The 22,688-nt window shown below is 43.7% G+C and overlaps 4 protein-coding genes across 5 annotated transcripts in view; 3 read left to right on the top strand and 1 right to left on the bottom strand.

The window, feature by feature from the left end:
- Positions 1–1,147, top strand: part of LOC125311185 (E3 ubiquitin-protein ligase TRIM35-like) — a 49,670-nt gene extending 48,523 nt beyond the window's left edge. For both annotated transcript variants that reach the window (XM_048268998.1, XM_048268997.1), the window contains exon 5: positions 231–1,147. In XM_048268998.1, the coding sequence (XP_048124955.1) occupies positions 231–574 (344 nt within the window). In that variant the 3' untranslated portion in view covers positions 575–1,147. The remainder of the gene's footprint in view (positions 1–230) is intronic.
- Positions 1,148–3,383: 2,236 nt separating this feature from the next.
- LOC125311709 (nuclear factor 7, brain-like) lies at positions 3,384–8,554 on the top strand. Its single transcript, XM_048269993.1, has 6 exons — positions 3,384–3,926; positions 4,489–4,584; positions 5,946–6,176; positions 6,548–6,570; positions 6,965–7,089; positions 7,620–8,554. Exons 1-6 carry the CDS (start codon positions 3,465–3,467, stop codon positions 8,174–8,176), a joined length of 1,494 nt encoding a protein of 497 aa, XP_048125950.1. The 5' UTR covers positions 3,384–3,464; the 3' UTR covers positions 8,177–8,554.
- Positions 8,555–8,810: 256 nt separating this feature from the next.
- Positions 8,811–11,311, top strand: wu:fj16a03 (uncharacterized protein LOC335475 homolog). The gene is made up of 3 exons (XM_048270022.1): positions 8,811–8,918; positions 10,553–10,651; positions 11,008–11,311. The coding sequence occupies exons 1-3, from the start codon at positions 8,873–8,875 to the stop codon at positions 11,091–11,093; spliced, it is 231 nt and encodes a 76-aa protein (XP_048125979.1). The 5' UTR covers positions 8,811–8,872; the 3' UTR covers positions 11,094–11,311.
- A 3,767-nt stretch (positions 11,312–15,078) lies between these two features.
- The window catches only part of LOC125311338 (echinoderm microtubule-associated protein-like 4), a 49,293-nt gene continuing 41,683 nt past the window's right edge, over positions 15,079–22,688 (bottom strand). Inside the window, 5 exon segments of the mRNA XM_048269274.1 lie at positions 15,079–16,738; positions 16,771–17,092; positions 17,324–17,454; positions 17,932–18,030; positions 19,114–19,201. Of these exon segments, the coding sequence (XP_048125231.1) occupies positions 16,572–16,738; positions 16,771–17,092; positions 17,324–17,454; positions 17,932–18,030; positions 19,114–19,201 (807 nt within the window). The 3' untranslated portion in view covers positions 15,079–16,571.

Below are 22,688 nucleotides of genomic sequence, written 5' to 3' on the forward strand. Positions count from 1 at the left end.
TCCATCCCCAGAATGCACCAGAATACAGGAAATCACATCAAATAAATTAAACATTTTCTGGGGGAGGACCCCCAAACCCCCCCCTCCCACATATACGACCATAAGTGGGTGGCCCTTAATACATCTGGGCCCAGGGGCCCGAAAGTTCATAATCCGCCCATGGGGACAGCATACGGTGTAATTTTGTTTCTCTCGCTCACTGTTTTTAATCTCTCTCTCTCTCACCCCAGCCCCTGTGTGCCTAGATGAGAACACAGCTCACCCAGACTTGATAATCTCGATGTCTTTACTGGAGGTGGAAGATGGTCAGACGTCCCAAGCTCTGCCTGATAACCCTGAGCGCTTCGACAGCATGCTGGGGGTTCTTGGTTCCCCAGGCTTCCGGTCGGGCACCCATGCCTGGCAGGTGGAGGTGGGCAGCCTCAGTTCCTGGACCCTGGTGGTGGCACAAGAGGGCGTGGTCAGAAAGGGTGTTGTCACAGTTAAGCCAGAGGCAGGCTTTGGGCAGTGGAGCTGTCCAATGGAAGTGACTACAGCGCAGGCACCGCTGAAGTGGGCACTCCTCTCTCGCTGAAGAAGCATCCGAAGAGGGTCCTCATCACACTGTACTGTGGCACTCATTGTTTGTCCTTCCACAAAGCAGAGGACATGTCCCCCATCCACACCTTTTAAGGACGTGGCTGAAGGGATGCTCTATCCTTACTTCTCACCATGTTTGAACACAGATGGGGGAAATGCAGGTGCCCTTAAGATCTGCCTAGAGACAGTGACTGTGTCCAGAATCCCAGTCCAGGGAAAGCTTCGTTAACTGGACACATTTGCACATTTGCAGGCCCCTTTTTCTGTTGAAATGCAGAAATGCAAATAATTATGGTAAATAAGAGATAACACTGTTTCTTCAATATGACATTGTTATTGTGGTTTTCTCTTAATTGAATAGTCATAAAATTGTCATAACTGAAAGTGCAATCTACAGCTTTGAGAAGCCTGTATCCTGTATCCACATGTATGACATGTTGTGTCATGTACATTTCCTGTGCATGTACCATGTTATTTGGATGTTTCTTCATATTTGTACCTCTCTATTCCATATATTCATTTTTCTGTCTTGTGTTTACATACAAATATTAAACTACTGGTGTCGGTATTACAGTACAATAAACTGCTTCAATCCCAACAAGCTCTGTCACATTCCTAATCCAAACCAGCATTTATCACTGTATGCTTGAACTAATGTCAGCAAGCCAAGGGAAGTCGATAATATGATTCTGTCAGAGAAGTAGGAAACATCCACTGGGTGTGGTTTCAGTGCCATCATCACACCCACCAGCTCAGAGGTCAGTATGCAAATGAGGACGTGCAAACAGAGGCTTATCAAGCTTTTTAAAAGTGTGGGGGTTGTGGGATAGGAAAATGAAACAATCTGGCCAAATTATAAATAACTCCCTACAGGGACGTTGTAAGCATTTTCTGAGAGGGGTGCGGACTATATTGGTGTCCGGGAGTTTCTCCCCGAAAAAAAATTGAGATTCTGATTGCTAAACACACCATTTTAATGAAGAAGCAGCACCTATGTGTGGTTCATGTGACATGTAGGCCTACATGCTATCACTTCACTATTTGACACTACCCTACATGGAGACATATCTCATGCATGTTATAAATCAAGAAATCATTTCAGAAATTATGTTTTGTGCATATGGGTTAACAGGCTACAATAAATTGCCTAACAGACAGCAGCCTAATTTCGAGGTATCACTAATACCAGAGACTTTCTAATGTGGAGACACAGCACTCAAAAAATACTCCATAGAAATGCATGGGGCTAGTTTGTCACGCCAATATGGCCGTTGTCTACACATATCCCACCCCTTCCTCGGCAAAACGTCGACATGTGAATACATTGAGCCAATCATGTGGTGTGTTGTGAAGACATTGTGCCAATCATGTGTTGTGATCTCGCCGCTGGAGCAAGATTGGTGTCGTGAAGCCTTGCGCACGCGCATTTCTACCGAAATGGATGCCCGATGAGTGCCCAAAAAGCGTTGTCAAATGGCCACTGAGTGGAGGGACTTGCCTAAAAGGACTTTGCTAATACCTATTAAATAAATGTAAAGGACACAGACAGAACTGTAAGCTCAAATTCAAAAACGTTTGAAGTCTACCCAAACATATGCAAAGGGAATATAAATAAATTGTGTTGCATATAGCCAGCTTAATTAATGTCAATTTAAAGATAGCAGTTTCTATGGTTTTTCCATTGATAGTTACAGGAAGCGTTGTTGTTTGAACTATTGTTGCTTCTAGCCCACGTTACCTCCAGTTTCACTTGGCTTGCTGCAGGGACGCACACATTTCATGAGCGCTCATACGCGTTCTATTTGAGTTCTGCTGGAATGCTGTAAATCTTAGTTCTCAGATGTAGAACTCAAATGTGTCTTGACGCCGCCTTTTGTAAGATCAAAATAAGATGTTCTAAATGGAACGCGATCGTAAGACATTAAGATCTCCAGTAGATTTAGCACTACGGCACACATTGACAGTGACATTCCGCCGACATTTGTAAGATCAGGTCAAAAAAGACGTTCTAAATGGAACGCGATGTAATTAAGCTGTTCAGATCTTTTCCAAGCGTCTTGGAGACGTACAGTATGTGTGCTCACTGGGCTATGCCTATATAGTTGATGACACCAAATTAATAAGTATTTCTGATTGGGGAAACTTTTAGCCTCGTGGACCAGTAGGTTAATTGTTGAGGCCCATAGTTTGAGAAAATTTGCAGATCATAGACAGAGAAAGCATAATGCTCTGAGAACAGTAGCGAAAGGTCTTTCTGCAGAAACAAGTGCTTTGGTGCGCGCACCCCCGCTTTCACTTTGACTCCCTGCATTTCTACATTGTGACAAAAACTGTCAGTCAGACAGTGAATTTTGGTTTACTAAATTAGCATAGTGCGGTAACAATTATCATTTCAAATCTACCTGAAATCTGCTCACTGCAGACGTTATAATGCAGACTCAAGCAGCAGCACAGCCTTGAAAGACGCACACTTTGAATTTGATCAGAGCGGCTCTGGTTCTTCACTGGCTAGCTAACTTGATGTTTTTGGCTGGATGACCGTTCAATCAAATCAACAGACCTATTTGTGTTTCTCTGTGTGTGCGTTATGGTAGATACTGTTCCAACTCTTTACGGGAGCGTTTATTTCCATATTTTACTTTCATTTTAATCTGACAAAAAGTGTGGGGGATAGAATCGTGTTCCAGGAAAAGTGTGTACGTTATATACCCACATCCCTCACGCTTGCTACGCGCCTGCGTGCAAAGGCGTGCTTGACAATGTAGGAAGTCATAAAACCACCGCAGGGAGCCAGAAGTGAAAGTATCCTTGTCAGCTCTGTTACTCCGACGAGCACATTGCTCTCTCCTTCTCCGCCATATTTTCTAGAGATCTTTTTCTTAGAGATGGCCTTTAGGCCTTCGTCTCTGGAGGATGACCTGCAGTGCCCCGTGTGCTGTGAGCTCTTCACCGACCCGGTGGTCCTGAACTGCAGCCACAGCTTCTGCCGCTACTGTCTGGACGCGTACTGGAAAGATCAGCCCAGCAAGCCGTGTCCTGTGTGCCGCCGTCCCTTCCCTGGGAAAAGTCCTCCAGTAAACCTGGCCCTCAAGAACATCGTAGAGGTGTACAAGAGGGAGCAGGAGAGGCCTGGCCACAAGCATAGCCACAGGGAGAGAGGAGGAGGACGTGAACAACGAGGGAGGGGAGAGGAGAGGGAGGAGGAGGGTCGCTGTAGTCAGCACGGGGAGAGGCTGCTCCTCTACTGTGAGGTGGACCACGAGCCCATCTGCATGGTGTGCCATGTGAGCAAGAGGCACCGAGGGCACCGCACGAGCCCTGTGGAAGAGGCCGCTGAGGAGCTGAGGGTGAGGGGGTAGACTGAGACTGATCTGGTCCACGTCAGACTGATCTGTGGCAAGCTGTTTTAACATTTAAATATATTATTCGTAGGAGCAATGACATATTGATAGTAAATTAAATATAACAGTTCAATTTCATGTTCAAATTTGTCTTATCAATAAAAAAAAGCAATTCATGCTTTAGACCATTTTAATTTAAAACATTTTAAAAACAAAGTACCGGTTCAGGCACTGTTTCGGCACCGGCACCGTTTTAAAAGTATCGATTTAGCACCGGTATTGGATAAAACCCAAACGATACCCAACCCTATTTGAAGTATTGACAATTACAGACCAAACAGGCTGTAAACAAATGTATCTGGCATGTCTTAAGTATAAAGTTTAAAGTAAAATAAGGCCATACACCTTTATCATCTTCATGCCCTTTGATCTATTCACAGAGCAGGTTTTACAGGCTTTACTGTAGACTGTATGTTATGATCCCTGTGAACCATAACCCTCTCTCATATTTCCCTGTCCTTTTGTTTGTTTCTTTCCTTCTTTCTCTTTCATTTGTTCATTTATTCAGGAGGAGGTCAGAGCCTCTCTCGGTCAGCTACAGGAAAAATTTCAGACATTCGACAAAGTGAAGCAGGAATGTGCCAGTACGGCTCAGTACATAGAGGTGATGTACAGGCATGTCCCCCGCCCAACCTCACACACACACTTACACACACACACACACACAAATTAAAGTAAAACTGCACTCTGTGTTGATATCCTGTAAAGTGAAGTGAAACTTATCCAGACTTCCTGCCCCCAGGCCATTTGCCTAATAAGGAGTACAACTGATTTCATTAGTATAGATATGACATTCCACATCTTTACCAGGATGCTATATCCTTTATATCATTCATATCATATCATTAGTACTTTTGTGGGAGTCTAACAGCACAGTATATTTGTGAGAAGGCAGAAATATGGCACCGTAATCATATTGTAAAACAATATAGTAGGCTACATTAGGAGAAACCTCCTCACTGAGGAGTTTGTGATGCCTCTAATGAGGGTTGATAAGCAAGAGGAACCCAGAGAGTAAGTGAACCTAATGGAGCACAACATACAGACACATTGTCAGAAATAAGAAGTCACTTAGACCAAATGTACACTTTCTTCCAGCAGCAGTTCTTTGATGTTTGCTGCTATTACTATTGCCTGATGCTACAGCTTAACTAAAGCTGATGATACGTGAGGCAACTTTTTGAGCAATGTTTGTGGGGCAATGTTCCTAAGTATTCATTGATATTGGGGAACAATTTCTTTTCGGGAGAGTCATCAGTAGGCAAATCATCATGAATAAATGAAAGTGTTTTAGAATAAATGAAAGTGGTTATGCGGCTGCCCAGTAGGGTTGCAAAATTCCGGGAATTTTCATAGTTGGAAACCTTCCATGGGAATTAACGGGAATATACGGAAATGAACGGGAATAAACGGGAATTAATGGGAATTAATGGGAATAAACTGGGAATTTTTAATATGGCAAGTTAGTCTATAACAGGGAACTTAAATGTAGTGGACAAAACCCCATCTTGCCGCATAATATTAGTTAAAACAACCTGATTTAATGCAATTTCAGTCAAATTTCTACCCTGCACATACGTCAATCCCATGCACACAGCAATCTGCATAGGCTACTAGACATAAAGTAAACCTATGATGCGTTCATGTGCATTGGCATTTGTTTGTGCATCATGTGCACAAACAAATCATATTGCTTATTACGAAACAAAATGTTAATGTCTGTATATGAAACAGTAGGAATTACCAAACATTCCCAGTAAATTCCCATAATTTCCTTTAATTCCATGAAAGATTCCAATTTGGAATATTTCCAAAATTCCCCAACTTAACTTCCCATGGAAAGTTTCTGGTAAGTTTCCGGAAATTTACCGGAAATTTTCCGCCCCTTGGCAACCCTACTGCCCAGCAACATTGCTCAGAAAGTTGCTCCATATATTTATGAAAAATACTCTCTCTACCTTGTAGACACAGGCTAGTAAGACCCGGGCTCAAATAGCACAGGCCTTTGAGGAGTTACATCACTTCCTGCGTCTAGAGGAAAATGCCAGGATGGGTCAGCTGGAGGAGGAGGTGGAGCTGAAGACTATGATCATGAAGGAGAAGGTGGAGAACCTGATCAGGAAGACAGAGGCCATGAAGAACACCATCAGTCAGGTGGAGAGTGAGTTGGAGGCCAGGGACTCCATCTTCCTCCAGGTAAACAAGAACATCTTCACAGGTCTATGCATCACTTATGTTTAGTTGTAAGCATGGTCTTTCACACATTAGAAAACCAATGTGCTGCTACATCAACTATTAGCTAATTTACAATATTTAGTTTGCTCCTCTTTGTCTAGCACCTTTTTCATGAATTGGTACTTGGTAAAAAAAAGATAGTTCAACAATTGCACAACCCATGGTAAAGGTTAAAGCACTCTCTCACATTGCTGAGTCGTGTTTAGCTGCAGCTTATGTGACTCATGGCACATTTGCTAGCTGGTTGGTTAAATGAGTCAGGCTTGCACAAAAACACCTGTGAGGTAATGATTTCCGTGTTTACCGATATATTGCTCTTTTATTTTCTGTAGGCCTACAGCAAACACCAAGAAAGGTACAGTAAACTCCCCAATGTGTGTGTGTGTGTGTTAAGCGATAATAGGGTCTAATTTTTGATCAAGCCTAGTGACCTTAAAAGCATTCAGCTTGGCAAACAACAAAACAACACCGACAGACCTGTTGGCACTGATAAGCTTGCTCACTGACTGGTATCCTTTGGTGATATAGTTGCCATAGTATTGTGCTGTGAGAACTTTTATTTTTTTTGTGGGGTGTTCTAGACTGGAACACAGAACTACATACCCTGGATGACTGTTTGGAAGAACATGTGCATATTTGTCCTTCTAATCAATATGCACCATAAAAATGAATTTGAGGATGAGGATGGTTGCATAGAGTTGCCTTAATGCCTTTATTGTCTTCTGACCTCTTCTGTGTCCCCCTCTCAGTCTTAGAGAGAAGCTGTCAGGGCCGGACCCGACTCTGGTGACGGGCGCTCTGATCAACGTGGCATCTCACCTGGGCAACCTCAAGTTTAAAGTGTGGGAGAAGATGAAGGAGAATGTGGAGTTCTGTGAGTGGCTGGCCAAAGCCTTCATACATTCACACCTCACATGTTTAACTTATTAGTTTACACCGCCATTCATTTTCTGTCTCTGTGTAGATTGTGAGCTTAGTACGGAACCCTAGAGGGGTCGTTGCAAGATATTTTTTGGTATATACCCAGAAAACGTGCGCTCATTTTACTAAATTGTGTGCTCGTTTTATTAAATTGTGCTCTCATTTTAATTGGAAATTGAGCGCACAATTTAGTAAAACGTGCACACAACTTAGTAAAATGAGCACAAAATATTCTAAATTGTGCACACAATCTATTAAAATAGAGGCCACAATTTACTAAAATGAGCGCACATTCTCTGGATACACAAAAAATATCTTGCGGTGACACCTCATAGGGATAGCTCAAGGATCAACACGCAGTATTTAATTCAGGCAGCATTAACTTTGTTCTTTCTTATGAGCATATATGCTATTGTACAGCCATGCTTGTACTTTATCAGTGACCTGGGGCCGTCTGTCAGTCATCTGTGATGTTCCTCCCAGGTCCTGTGACCTTTGACCCCAACACAGCCACCCCATGCCTCAGTGTGTCCGATAGCCTGACCAGCGTCCATGACGTGGGTCACCAGCCGAGTGTCCCCTTAAACCCTGAACGCTTCGACCGGTGCGTGTGTGTGCTGGGAGCCGAGCCTCTGGGCCCCGGCACTCACATCTGGGAGGTGGAGGTCGGGGGGAGGGAGAAGTGGAACCTCGGGGTGGTGGCGGAGTCATCCAGCAGGAAGGGGGAACTGCAGGTCCACCCCGCCAACGGCTACTGGGCGCTAGCACTCCGAGAGGGGGGCAGATACAGCGCCTCCACTCTGCCTCCCCGCGAGCTGAGCCTGAAGGGGAGGCTTAGCTCTGTGCGCATTATATTGGACTACCAGCAGGGGGAGCTGTCCTTCTACAGTGCTACAGACATGGCTCTCATCTACACTTTCCGGGACAGCTTCACTGAGAGACTGCTGCCATTCTTTTCACCTGGTGTGATGAAGGGGACCAGCATTTCCAAGGCAATAAAGGTCTCCAAGGCAGACATTACAGTGACACTAGATCCCTGAGGATTTTTTTTACAGTGCCATGAGAGGTGTATCTAGATTGTTGTAATGTTAGAGGGGTCAGTAGAAGTGTACGTAGAGTATGCATTTGTCTGTGTTAACATGTTTATCATTGTTGTGCTCTGGGAAGAAAACATTACCATTTACCCTGAGGTGCTTTTCTGTACTGCACCATTCCTCTTGAACTTAGTTTGTTTTCCAAATTAATATTAATTAACATTTATGTTTTTGCGTTTTCTTACCCTTTATATTTGTAGCGTCCTACTACTGAAACAGTTCTTTGTTTGAGGGAGTTAGTGCCATATCTTTATCACAAGTGTTTCATGTGAGACTTTGTACATGTATTCATTATCAAGTATGAATTAAACTCGCTTGCCTTACTGACCGATTTCTTGTTTTTTTTAGTATTTTTTTATGTTAACTTTGTGTTACCATGACACAGCAATTTTAAGTAAACCCACAGCCGTTGTGGAAAAAAGCCAAACTCCACCTCTTATTTCATCGCCAAATCCTCTGTTGGACAGAAACACACGCTAACCTCATCTTACCTTTTGTCAGCTGTTATCTACACTTCGGTACACAATCCCTACCCCTGTTCTCTGTATGTGTGTGTGTCTGTGCACGCAAACGTGTATAAAAGGGACAGAGTTTGGGTCTGCCTACACATTCAGCCTACAGCTCCTCACTCACACAGACAACATGAAGGCCTACCTGCTCCTGCTCATCCTGCTGCCTCTGTGCATGGGTATGTCTGCCTTTCTGATTTTACACACACTCATTCATATGGACACACACACACTCTATACACACACCATAGGCTTCCTGATTAAATCCATAGAACATGTTAATATGGAATCTTCTCAACATAACCAATTTCACATACAAACATGTATACACTTTTTAGATCTCAAAGCAAAGACGGTGTAGCCTTAAACACTTCCAAACCAACATTTGTATACAGGCAGAAGAGACGTTTGTGTGTGTGTGTGTGTGTACATTAGATTTGATAAGGTTACACAACTCAGCAGAATAGATTGATGACTGTGTTTGTTAAAAGGCCATAAGAAGTCATGGCACTGCCATCCTGAGGTAAATAGACTGTCTCCAGTTGTGGACATGGATGTCATCCTCTTAGAACACTGGGGGGAAGAGTTAGTCATCACCTGTCAGACTCTGATGTTTGTCTTGAAGTTTGTTACAGTGTTTGATCATCAATCAAACTTTGTACTTAGGAGAACTCTTTAGAAAAGCTCCTCCGCCTCTCACTGTCTGGACAAAGACAGCATCTCTTTGACAAACAGGGCTGTCAATCACTCTTCTCTCTAATGGAGATGATTAGTACAACAGTAAACTGAAGTTTGTTGCCTTGTGCTTGACAACCTAAACGAGACAACAGTCTTTTTGGGGAGTGTCAAAGCCCATGGCACCTCTCTCTCCTTTAGCAAATAGATGTTTTGTTTTTCCCACAGCAGACTCAGGTCAGAAGAGACGCCAAAGTAAATAATTGTGCTGTCTGCTATCGTGATTCCGCTGTAATCTCTTATGGTGCAATGACAGACTGACAAACATACTTTGAACACCATGTTCAAGGACATTGACATCGATCGGTATGGCCTTAAAAGCTTATAGTATGAGAAACAGACATCATACCCTGGGAAGTGTGCTTTTTGTCTTCATATAACCAATGCTGAGAGATGAGATGTGGAATATAGGAGCATTTTAAAGGAGAACTATGCTTGTTTTTAGCTTAGTTTACCTTAACTTAATAGCTCCGGAGTTATTGGAATGGTTATATGACTTTTTCTGGGGTGAATGGTGGCCATCTCAATTCCCCCTAGCATCTGTGAGCAGAAAATCCAGCCTTGCAACTTTGGGCCGGCAGGCTACCAGCCTCAGAGACAGAAAGTCTTGCAGTCTCGCGATGTAACAAATTGCTTTACTGCACTACACACATACACACCTGCAAGAAGCAGAAAAAGCGAGTCAACCGTCGGAGGAACAGGGAAAGAGGAAAACGGCAGACTGACTGATTTGAGGAGTGTCGTAAAATATATACTCTGAAGCTGTAGGGGGCGCTCTGCAGAGAAACCTGTGAGCAAAAAGTAAAGAAATTGCCCAAACTGCATAGGGGGTATACTACCCTAGTATCTGTGAGCAAAGGTATGCAGATTTTGAATTGTTGATATTCACATACTAGGAGAAATGTCTGTTTCTTCTGAGTCCTTATGATGCTGAATTTTGCATTTGTTTTAACTCTTCTCCTACTCTCTTCTTCTGAGTCCTTATGATGCTGAACTTTTGCATTTGTTTTAACTCTTCTCCTACTCTCTTCTCCTACTCTCTTCTCCTTTGCTCTGTTCCTCTTTTCTGCTCTTCCAGCCGACTTTCAGATCCGGTGTAAAGGAGAGGACTTTCTGATGGTGAGGGATATGGTTCTTCAGTGTTCTGGCAAAACCAAGCAGGTCTGCTACACCAGGAGTAAGTAACTGCACACTAGAACACATCTCACCCGCTTCACACACAACAGGCTTTACAGGCCAGCGTCAGAACCGAACCTACAGATCAGTTTTACCCGGCAGGTCATATATCACAGCTCATTATTTCAGAACCATATAGAATAATTAAACACCTACAAAGTAAACTACATACTACGTTATAAAACTATTATGTCAAAACAAGCACAAAGCTATCTTTCGCATCATACACTACTCTTATAGTACCAGTAAAGTTTGGATGGAGAGACAGCATCCTTCTGACAATATATTAATTCTTGTTCTTTCCTTTTCTGCTTCTATCTCTTTCTCTGTGTGTGTGTTTCTTCTGACCATCTGCAGAGACAGGAGAGAAGGGATGCACAAGAGAGGAGTTTTGCAAGAGACCCGGCTGGACTTGCTGTGAAAAAGACCTCTGCAATGCCTAACTCTTCCACAGGAGGTCACTACAACATCAGAACGATCTGCACTGTTGCACAAATCAGTCCATTTCAGTCTAACCAGTGGTTTGGATGGATTGTGCCTTAGGGCAACATATCCTAATCGTTATGGAGATATCTTTATGTTAATGCAGTTACTGTTTCTTTCTAGTTCTCTTTGTACTGTTTGATGAATAGAAAATAAACATTTGTGTAACAAACTGGAATCCTTGTTGGGTTTTCTGTGTGTGTCATGCTGAGCGTATTTTACTGGGCTGCTTTAGGGACAGGGAGCTGAGTATGTGTTCCTGCTGTGTGCAGGATTGAAATTATAAACAAAGGTCTCTATGGCTGGATAAAGTTGGTACATCAAGAATGTCACGTTCAGACAACTGTTTCATGTTTGTTTGTGAATACATTGTGCGGGTTCACTACTTTACCAGCAATGTTAGTAACTGGCTTGTCTTTGTTGGAACACACACACACACACACACACACAGTGTCTACCCTAAAGAGCTACCTCTCCAAAACATTTGGTGTGTGTAAACATTTTTTGGGGGTGGACTGCTGGGACAGTGATGCTGAGTCAGCAGCAAATATCTTTGGCAGCAGCTCAGCTCCCACAATTCACCTGTACAGTCAATGACCTCAAGCTCAGGTTGAGAAAGAGGCAGACACACTAGCAAAGACATGTACATAAACACACAGAACACAATACATAAATGCACTGAGAGAGAGAGAGAGAGAGAGAGAGAGAGAGAGAGAGAGAGAGAGAGAGAGAGAGAGAGAGATGACTATAATGTAAACTGGACCTTTAAAGATGAGCAACACTCCATGTTTTGGTCTCTTTCCTTTCAACTGAAACTAAAAAACAGGTGAATTATAATTCTCATGATGTAACTCCTATTTAATTGAAATGATATGGTTTAACTTTAAGAATATGAACGTGAAATGTGAAACTTGTGAATAAGCAGACAACTGCAGAATTCTCAAAAAGTCAAACCAACTTGCAATTTGTTTAGAACCATAGTTTTGAAACCAAGCAGAATTTCATGTTACACAGGATTTAGTTAATTTAAGCAAATATCAATAATCTACATCCCTAAAACCTTATGTTGATTTAAAATGTGAAAAAAGAACAACAAAAAATATTTTGTTTCTTACTTTTACAATAAAAAAAAATGTCTGACATAATGAAAGGAAAGGGCAAGAGACATACATCTTTTTTAAAATGTTTATTTTCATATTTTAAAATCTTCAGTATTTTTCTGCCCTTCGACAGGAATGCATGAGAGACAGATTGGCTCAAACATTGTCACAAGAAAACAAAAAACGAAAACATTTCCCCCTCCATCATTCATGTCTTTGTCTTTATGACCCCACCATCAATACCTCCCGAGGTGACCGCCACCATCAAAACCATGACACCCTCTCTTCACTAAAGCTTCTCAAGAAAAGTAGGCTCCTTTCTCTACCCACTCTGTCATGTGGGTATGAAGAAATGCACTCTGGGAAAGGGGGCATTATTGGATAAAGGCCATTTGGAGCACTTCCTCCCACCCTCCCTCCCATTCACCCTCCCTCCCATTCTCCCCCCCCCCCCCGTTCTTTCACTCTCCTGTCCCAGCTTGTGAGCACATACAGTAGGCCTGGTATTCTAGACCATTCTAGAAGGTTTGCAATGTTCCACTCCACTTTTTCACTTTTCTTTTTTTTCCCTCGTTCCTTTCTTTTGTGTTGTATGTTTTGGATGCTAGCCCACCTTACACAGAAACAAAGACACTGTACAAGCCTTTGAGGAGAGCAGACCATTTAAAAAAAAAGAAAAAAAAAAAAAAAACAACAGGACAGGTCCCACTGCTAAACTCACCCACTTACACCATGCAAACACACTCGCTCTCTCTCACACACAAATCCACTAACACACACAGCTGGCAAGAGAAGTAAACTTCCTGGATCCTGAAAGAGATGTGATGCAGTCATGTATCTGTGTGTGTGTGTGTGTGTGTGCTGGTGAAAATGAATGCATTTCCTTTCACACAGACACCCCTCAAGGCCTACACCAATCAATCTCCCTCCCTCCTACCACAAAAGAAGAAAACTTGTAAATGTTGAAGATACCCTACCCTACTACCACCTGCTCATAAACCCCCTCCAACCCAACCCCCATTTTTTGCAGACAAGAAAAAAGGCAATTAATCGGAGAAACATTCAAAAGAGACAGGTCTCTGGGCTGAACTGATTGGCTGTGAGGGAGCTAACCTGCACTTTGATTGGTTACAACAATGCATGCATGCATCTATGCTCACACAAACAGATAAGTCTCTAAGGTCATCCCTGATGTTGAAAGGACCATGGCAACGGCCTCTTGGTTACAATAGAACACAGGCACTGGAGTCCAGAAAAGAAGCTTGTGATCATGTTCTCCTGGCAAAACAAGCAAGTTATGAAAGGGAAGGTGGCACACATGATCTAACAGAGACGTTGTATCAGTTAGTGCTCAGTACCCACCAAAAGCTCTCTACCCACCCAGGGAAAGGAAAAAGAAGAAGAGAAAAAAAAAAAAACCCTGATATATACACACAGGCATACCATTATATACAGAGAGCCACACCACTAGAATGTACATCACAGATGTGAAGCGCCCACAGAGAGCAGAGATGATCAGTCTACTGACTGATGTCTCTAAGGGGGGAAAATAATGAAAGATTTCTTTTTTCAAAAATACCCCCTTGCATCTGTGAGTAAAGCATTTTTTTTTTTTTTTTTAAAGAAGATGGCTGGAGTTTGTTGGAGGGGTAAGGAGCAGAGTGAGTGGAGGTGGTTAGGGGAGAGACAGCGAGAGAGCTCCTTCAGTGGAGCAATTAGGGAAGAGGTGGGCTAGTAAGTTAGCCTAGCGAGCCTAAGAGAAAAAAAAAAAAAAACACACACACAAACTCCAATAAAGAGAAACACTAAAGTCAATCATATGAGAGATTCATATGTACATGTTTTTTTTTTTTTTTTTGTACGGTCAACCCTGCTGGAAGCTAAAGGAAGGCGACCATCACATTCAGTTGGACTGCTCCTACAGTATGTCCACCGAACCAACTCTACTGCACACACTGACCATGTCCATGCATGTCTTTAACAACGGCCAAAACAACAGAGAAAGACTTGCCAAATCCACTTAAGGAAGTAAATAGCCCTGTATCAGAGGAATACCCAGTCTTAAAGGGTACCATCTACAGTGCATTGGACCCCACTGTGTGTATTCCCCTCAAAACATTTCTTTCTGTTTACTAGTTGAAAGCCCCACAATGTATCTGCCAATACATTCTTTGTCTAATGTCAAACACATACTAATTTTTCTCTCCTCCTCTCTCTCCAAACACTAGTATGGTCGGCAAAAAACCCCAACATGCCTATGTCATGCACTTTCTATCGTTCATCTATCTCAGAACCCCATGCCTTTGCACACATTCTTCACTCCTGCGGTCATAATATCATCCCTCCAGGAGACCATTACAATTGGTGTTAGCCACTTCTTCCTGTTAGCATACTATTCATCATTTCATAAAGACAAAGCAGACTTCTTCTCTGTTTGTCTTCACAAAAACACAGATGCCAGTATATCATAGTAACACATGTTACAATCTCTCTTTCGCTCCAAAACACAGACATTTGGATATGTGTAAAAAAATCTCTCTCTCTCTTTCTCTTGCTAACTCATTCAATCATTCTCTTACTTTTTTCTGTCTCAAGATGCTGGGATGTTTGTAAGAAATGTTTCTTTCTCCTCCGAGTTACATTTCCTCTGTGACTGGCTGTGTATTCCTGTCAGATAGATCCTGAGTTTGGAGGTTCTTAAAAAAAAAAAAAAAAACAGGGACGTTCAGTGTGTGTCAGTGATGTGTATGTGTAAATGAGTGTGAGTCTGTAAATAGTGATGGGAGATGGATGGGGGGGGGGGATGGGGGGGGGGGGGGGACAGAGGTGTAAATGGCATCTTACATACATTTAAGACTTTAATCACAAAACACCTACAAACTCAAACAACCACAAAAGAAGAAAAAAAAACAGTCACTCCTCTTCTAAATGGAGAGACAGCAGAGAACCCCCAACCACCAGGACAAACAGAAGTAAAAGGAAGACAACAGCTGACAATGAGGAAAGCTTGTGTACCCTTACAAAGATAAGGGTAAGAATTGCAAGGAGACCAAGAACAAAAAGAAAAAGAAAAAAAGAGGTAAGGTGACAAGAGTCCAACTGGAAGCTCAGTAGCTGGTGTATCCACAGACCAACACGAGTCCTTTTACAGAGAAGTCCAAGGGTGGTGGTTGTGGGTGGACCTGAGGACCCCCCACAGACCGGCAAGACAGACCGGCAAGCCAGCTTCACACCCGTGTGAAGATAAGCCATCTGTGTGTGTGTGTGTGTGTGTGTGTGTGTGTGTGTGTGTGTGTGTGTTGTGTGTGTGTGTGCTCGTGTGTGTGCGTGTGTGTGTGCGTGTGTGTGTGCGTTCGTGTGTGTGTGTGTGTGTGTGTGTTGACATCACTGTGACTTTTGCTTGGCTGGACTGTGGATGGTGTTCATGGACTATAATACTACAGGTGACCCAGTGTAACGTGATGATCATTCAAAGTAGGAATGCTATGAACTGTTGTATTATCATCACATTAGCGTGGCAATGGGACACATTCACAAGACTGGCCCCTTGAGGTATGGATGAAAACTCCCCAGTCAGATTAGGTTTAATCCAGTTAGCCTAGCTCAAAAACATGCATTGTTTCAATTCATTCATGTCTGGTGGAGATGGTGACTGTCAATGGTAAAGAGAAAGATATTAAAATTTCTAAATATTAAAATCAAATATTGTCTGGAAGGACATATTTTATATTGCCTGTGCTAATTTATGTATTTGTGTGTGTAAACTGCTATATTTTGGTAAGAGCATATTCATTGTTTTAATGACTGACTGTGTGTGTGTGTGTATGTGTGTGTGTGTGTTTATGACGTGGTTAGTGTCACATGCTTCTTCCTGTCCCTCTCTATGCACACCGTACATACAAAAAATTTTTCGAAACATTAAGTCCATCAAATCTGAAAACAACAATGTACCCTCTCTCTATCTCTCTTTTTATCTTCAATCGTTCCAGAACTTCACAAGTCTTTCATTAAAACCGGAAGACAAACTACCAAGTCAATATCAAAGAGTGGTAGAAACAGACAACTGAAAAGGTAAAACCCTGCAGTATCCATCTCCTCTGGAGAGCTGTAGTGACATCAGAGTGTGTGACATCAGTATCTGTGTGTATGTGTGTGTGTGTGTGTGTGTGTGTGTGTGTGTGTGTGTGTGTGTGTGTGTGTGTGTGTGTGTGTGTGTGTGTGTGTGTGTGTGCTTGCGGGAGCTGTAGAGAGGGGAGAAGGGTGGGTTTGGGTGGTGTTGGGTTGAGGTGCAGGGGGCAGTCTGGGACCTGTGGTGGTGGGGGGGTTGGGGGTCCCAATTTATGAGGGCAGCGAGAAGGGCATGCCTTCGTCGCTAGGCGTGGCTGTATCATCGCTAGGTTCCAGGCTGTCCTTGGGGCTCAGCGTGCTGTCGGACGTCAGCGTGGGGTCAATGGACGGTGGCGGAGAGTCAGGCGAGCTCTCCTGCCTCCCATTGGCCGTGGGGCCGGCTAGCTCCGCCTCCTCGCCGTCCACCTCAGCAGCGGGGTCGGCGGCGGTAGCGTGGCGACGACCGCGTTGGCGTTGGTCGTCAACGGCAACAGCGGTGGCTCGGTGGGGGTCTGGGGGGTGAGCGGGGTGAGGGGCAGCGAGGTGACCCCCCTGGAAGAGGAGCTGTGCAGGAGCGTGTCGCTCAGGCCCAGGGCCGAGTCGCTGTGCACCAGGGAGGACGTCTTCTCCACCAGGCGCCACTGCATGATGCTGGTGTCCTTCCCCCCGGTGGACACCAGGTGGCTGTCCGTGTGCAGGAAGCTCACGTTGGTCACATGACTGCTGTGGGCACTGTACTTGTGGCTGGGAGCCTGTGGACACACACATTTAAATGCTTTGATTTACCTAGTGATCCAAATACTCAGGGAAGAGTCACTGACAAGGTGACAAGGTGACACACACACACACACACTTCAGTCAACAGCTCTTCTAACAGCTAGACTTGCTTCCATTATCTACTTTTGTACTCAGGTTTAGTGGGAAAGAGATGTTTGAGTTCAGAGTGAGGATGGTTGTGTCATGCCGTGCCGTGCCGTGCATACCTTGGGCCGGGAGCAGGGGTACTGGAAGAGGTGCACTTTGCAGAAGTCGTCTGCGAGGGCGATAACCTTGCGGTTGTGAGACCTTATGAGGGCATTAATGTCTGTTCCATCAGATCCCTCAGGCCACACGCCTGCAAAGGAAGAGCAATGGAGGAGGTTTATACACACACACACACACACACACACACACACACACACACACACACACACACACACACACACACACACACACACAGCTGGACAGACAGTCAAGCAGTCAGACACATCTGAAATGACCTGAAACACTTTAGGGTGCTATCTGCTCCTCTAACAGCAGGTGTGAGACAGACTGAGTATTTTTCCATCCTCAGGGTGAGAGAGAGAGAGAGAGAGAGAGAGAGAGAGAAAGAAAGAAAGAAAGAAAGAAAGAAAGAAAGAAAGAAAGAGAGAGTGTATGTGTATATAGGTTTGCCCTCTGTTCGCTCAGTTGATGTTTTAAATATTAAATATGTCAAGATGATTTATTCTGATGAATGCGTAGGTAAAAAGAAGTTGAATGTGGTTGGAAGGAAGTAGACAGCGAGCGAGAAAAGAATGAAGTCAACAACACACAGACCACAGGCACTTACCGAACACATGGAAGCCCAGCACACACGTGTAGGTTGCCCAGTCAATGTCCTTACACTCGGAGCGATTCCTGATGAGCTTACAGCCAGTTGGAATGTCCCCTAGAGAGAGAGAGAGAGAGAGAGAGAGAGAGAGAGAGAGAGAGAGAATATTATAAAACAAGGAGAGAGACCTGGAAGTTTTATGAGGACTTCTGTTACTCTGTGTGTGTATTTTGTACCAGTATCAAACAGAATTCCAAAGGTTATCATTTACAACCATAAAACCACAATCTCCAGTCAAAAACACACGGAAGCAGTTGATTCCAAACGGGTCAACCAAAGCGGTGATTACGGTTTCATTTGCCTTCCGTGACACACAGAGTAAGAACACAGCAGGACATGACAAACAGTCTGAGGCACTGGTTTATTTGGTTGAGCTCCGACCTCTACCAGGAAATGGTTGTGGCCGTGCGTCAATGCAGGAGGTCACAGTAAGGAGAGTGGACGTTGCAGCCATTTGTGTGTGTGTGTGTGTGTGTGTGTGTGTGTGTGTGTGTGTGTGTGTGTGTGTGTGTTGTGTGTGTGTGTGTCGTGTGTGTGTGTTGTGTCAAACAGTAAATAACAATAACTGATGAATCATGTTGCATTTCCATGTGAGGGTGTGTGTGCGTGCGTGTGTGTGACTGAATGTTTAAAGTGGCAGGGAATAACAGTAAGCAATGAAACCACCATTTTGCATGGGTGTGTGGTGCAATGAATACATGCAATATAACCAATGGTGGTGTGTGTGGATGTTTGCCTTTCTGCATGTGTGCACCTGTGCATGTGTGCAGTTATTAGTGTGTGGGCCTGCATATGGTTTTACACATGTGTCTTTACTTGTGTGTGTGTGTGTGTGTGTGTGTGTGTGTGTGTGTGTGTGTGTGTGTGTGTGTGTGTGTGACTACGTTGAATGCTTGTGAACACAGGGGGTAACAGTAAGCAGAGAAAGTCTTCTGTGGTACATGGCGATAGTGGGGATTGTGGTTGATGACACACTGTCTCTGGACTTCGGGAATGCTGAGGTGTGTGTGTGTGTGTGTGTGTGTGTTGTGTGTGTGTGCGTGTGTGTGTGCGTGTGTGTGTGTCTATTTGCCACCACATTACTGTACTATAACACACACTCTCCACACACACACACACACACACTGGTTGGTAACTCACAGTAGAGGATTTCATAGTCTCCTGAGTTGGACATGATAAACTTGTTGTCGGGGGACCAGTCAAGATGTGTGATGTAGCTGGAATGTCCCTGGAGGAGGAGAGATAGAAGAGAGATGGAGAGAGAAAGAAAAGAGAGAGAGATCCAAATATGACTTTAAAAATACATACCTCATTTGCGGCTATTATGATTCAGAGTATTTTGTGAGACAACAGGGTGTGACCTCAGAAAAAGACACTGGCACACACTTGCTCCATTGCGCACACACACACACACACACACACACACACACACACACACACACACACACAGACACACACTTTAATTTCAGTTTGTCTCCGTTGGCACATTTTCTCATTTCTATGGAGTCTGATGGCTTCCCTCCGACAAATATATATGCCAACATAGCAACAAGCACACAAGCATATGCACACAGAGAGAGAAAGACAGAGAGACAGAAAAAAGAGAGAGAGAGAGAGAGAGAGAGAGAGAGAGAGAGAGAGAGAGAGAGAGAAGGAGAGATTATTATTCCCACACTACTACTAACTAAAAGCAGTGAAAAGATCACCTTTATCACCTCACTTATTGAGACACTTTCACACATACACACACAGCACATACATGGTCATATGCATTTACAAATACTCTACACCTCTCTCTAGGTACAAATACTGTGCGTGCACACACACACACAGAGACACACACACACACCAAGCTGAATGTACTGTAATTCCTGACACAACAATGATGATGACATTTCACAGTAACAGCAGTTCCACTCCCTAAGGCTCTCCTTGAGCGTTTAATGTCTAGACTTAGTCTGCTTTAAAAAAAAAAAAACACCCTTCCTTCACAGTATATGACTGTATGTTCATACATAACCAGTACACCCTCTCAGCTCGGTGTGGACGTCACAGAAGCCGCTGCCTGTGGAACTCTACTCAGCCCAGGACCTCTGAAAGTTTTCTTGTGATATGTACCCACAATCCCCTCTGTTTACCCCCAGCAGACAGACAGCCACACACACACACACACACACACACACACACACACACACACACACACACACACACACACACACACACACACACAGCTTCCAGACGCTCACCTCTCCTTCACACTCACACAGGGGTGTATGTGGAGTCTGCCAAAGGCAACACCGCATTGGCTAAACTTCCCTCGGTCCTGTCTGCCTTTCTCCTGCATGGCTGCTTGGTTAGCCTTGAACATGGACAACGGGAGCTCTGTCCTCCCCTTGGTCATGAGTCCTGTCTCTGTTTCTGTCTTTGTTTCATTGTGTCTCTCTCTCACTCTCGCTCACACGCGTTCTATCCCCACCTCTGTTCTGTCTCCAACATGCTGTTCCTCGAAGGCATGTGCACAGCGTCTCACAGACACAGGAGGACAAGCAGACTCAAATCCACACACAGAAAAACACAGACACAGTCACAAACACACGCACACACAAACACAGATTGATCTCTCTCAATCTGTCCATCTTACGTTTTCGAACATCTGGAATGTGACTGCTGGTCTGTGTGCCAGTCTGCTTGGACCTCAACTGATGATTTGACATTCATGCATGTGCATGACTACACACACAAACTCTCTCTCGCACGCACGCACGCACGCACACAGAGCTACAAATTTGGTGCAAATAGCAGTCATCCAAAACTCTAACCACAAGAAAATAACCTTGACCCAAATCCTGCTCCTCACACTAACACTAGTTAGAGCCAAGAGGCAAAGCCACACACAGGGAGAGAGAAAACCCAGGGAGAAAAATGAAAAACCACAGAGAGAGTTCACTCTAATACTATGAAGAAAATGACCAAAGCAGAAGTCACACATGGACAAAGAGTAGCGTGAGAAAGACAAAATGGATAGAAAGCAGAGAACACTGAGGGCCAGATGTACGTACATTTGCGAACATAGCGTTATCAGCGTCATGGACAAACCGCAGATTGCGAACGCCGTCAGACCCAAGTTTCCGTCGTATTTATGAAACTAATGTAAACTGCGCCTTTCTCTGCCTTTCTCCGCCCATAAACGCAATTTACGAGCGTCCACAACTTAACGGCAGAGCCTACATACAAGCGCAGTTGAATGAAGTTAACTGATGACAACATTAACAAGAATCAAACGTTTAGAGATCATGAAATAATACCATACATGATAAGATGTCAACAAGTAGGGAGATAATGAAGATCAGTAGTTTTACTCAAACTACTTGTGCACGTAGGCTATGGAAAATTTATCAAATCTAGCAAGTATGAAAGTTTAATTGAATGACGTGAAAGTGAAAGTAAGACATTCATTCGAAAGGCCAACGAAAGTTAAGGTTGCTCTTAATAGTACAAATACGTACAAAACTGATAGATAGATAGATAGATAGATACTTTATTGATCCCCAGGGGAAATTCAAGGTCTCAGCAGCATACATACAACACAAACACATTCTTTAACAGCAGAAAGAGTAATTAAAGTATATAATATAAAAACACAACTAAGCAGTAAGGACAGTAGAAGATAAAGAATATGCTAAATATACTAAAATACAGATTATACTAACACTTAATACAATATATAAAAATATACTAAAATACAAATTACAAAAATACAAATTATACTAACTAACACTTAATCTAAATCAATTCTAAAAACAGTATCCACATAGTGATGATTAATAAATCAGAGGTGCTTGCAATGACTGAGGCAGGGATTGAGCCTGTGATTCTCTGTGCATAGTAAGGTATGGTAAGGTGCTCTAAGGTGCTCTGTGTGAATGAGTGTCATGGTGGTAGTGCAATGGTGATAGTGGTCATGGTGATAGTGCAAATGAGTAAGTCAACAGTGCAACAATGCAGAAATAAAGTAAAGTCTATATATCTATATATTTAACTATTTAAGAAAATGTATAAGTGTGGCCACAGTTCGGCTGTGGCATGGAGGGGGGGGGGGGGTTATGCATATGTGCTAATGTGCTAATATAGCACGCAAACAGTGAGGCATAAAGACAGTGGTACAAGTGGCTAGTGGACAGACAGTACCAAACATGGAGGGGGCGAAGAGGCAGACCGACTATGCAGAGAAGTCTATCTCTCCTATTCCCTTAAGTGAGGCATTGAACAGTTCAATGGCCCTGGGGACAAATGACTTTCTCAGTCTGTCAGTTGTGCAAGGCAGTGAGCGAAGTCTCCAGCTGATCAGGCTCTTCTGCTTAACAATAGTGCTGTGGAGTGGGTGACACTCATTGTCCAAGATGTTGATCAGTTTGTTCAGGGTCCTTTTGTCAGATAGTGAAGTGATGCACTCCAGTTCAGCTCCCACTACAGAGCCAGCTTTCCTTACCAGCCTGTCAATTAAGCCCCACATCCTTCTTCCTTGTGCTTCCTCCCCAGCATACTACTGCATAGAAGAGGACGCTGGCAACAACAGACTGGTAGAACATCCTGAGGAGCTTACTGCACACATTGAAGGACCGCAGCCTCCTCAGGAAGTACAGCCTGCTCTGCCCTTTCTTGTAGAGTGCATCAGTGTTGTCTGACCAGTCCAGTTTATTGTCCAGGTGGGGACC

This window comes from Alosa alosa, chromosome 18, assembly GCF_017589495.1.
Source record: "Alosa alosa isolate M-15738 ecotype Scorff River chromosome 18, AALO_Geno_1.1, whole genome shotgun sequence".
Lineage (NCBI taxonomy): Eukaryota > Metazoa > Chordata > Actinopteri > Clupeiformes > Clupeidae > Alosa > Alosa alosa.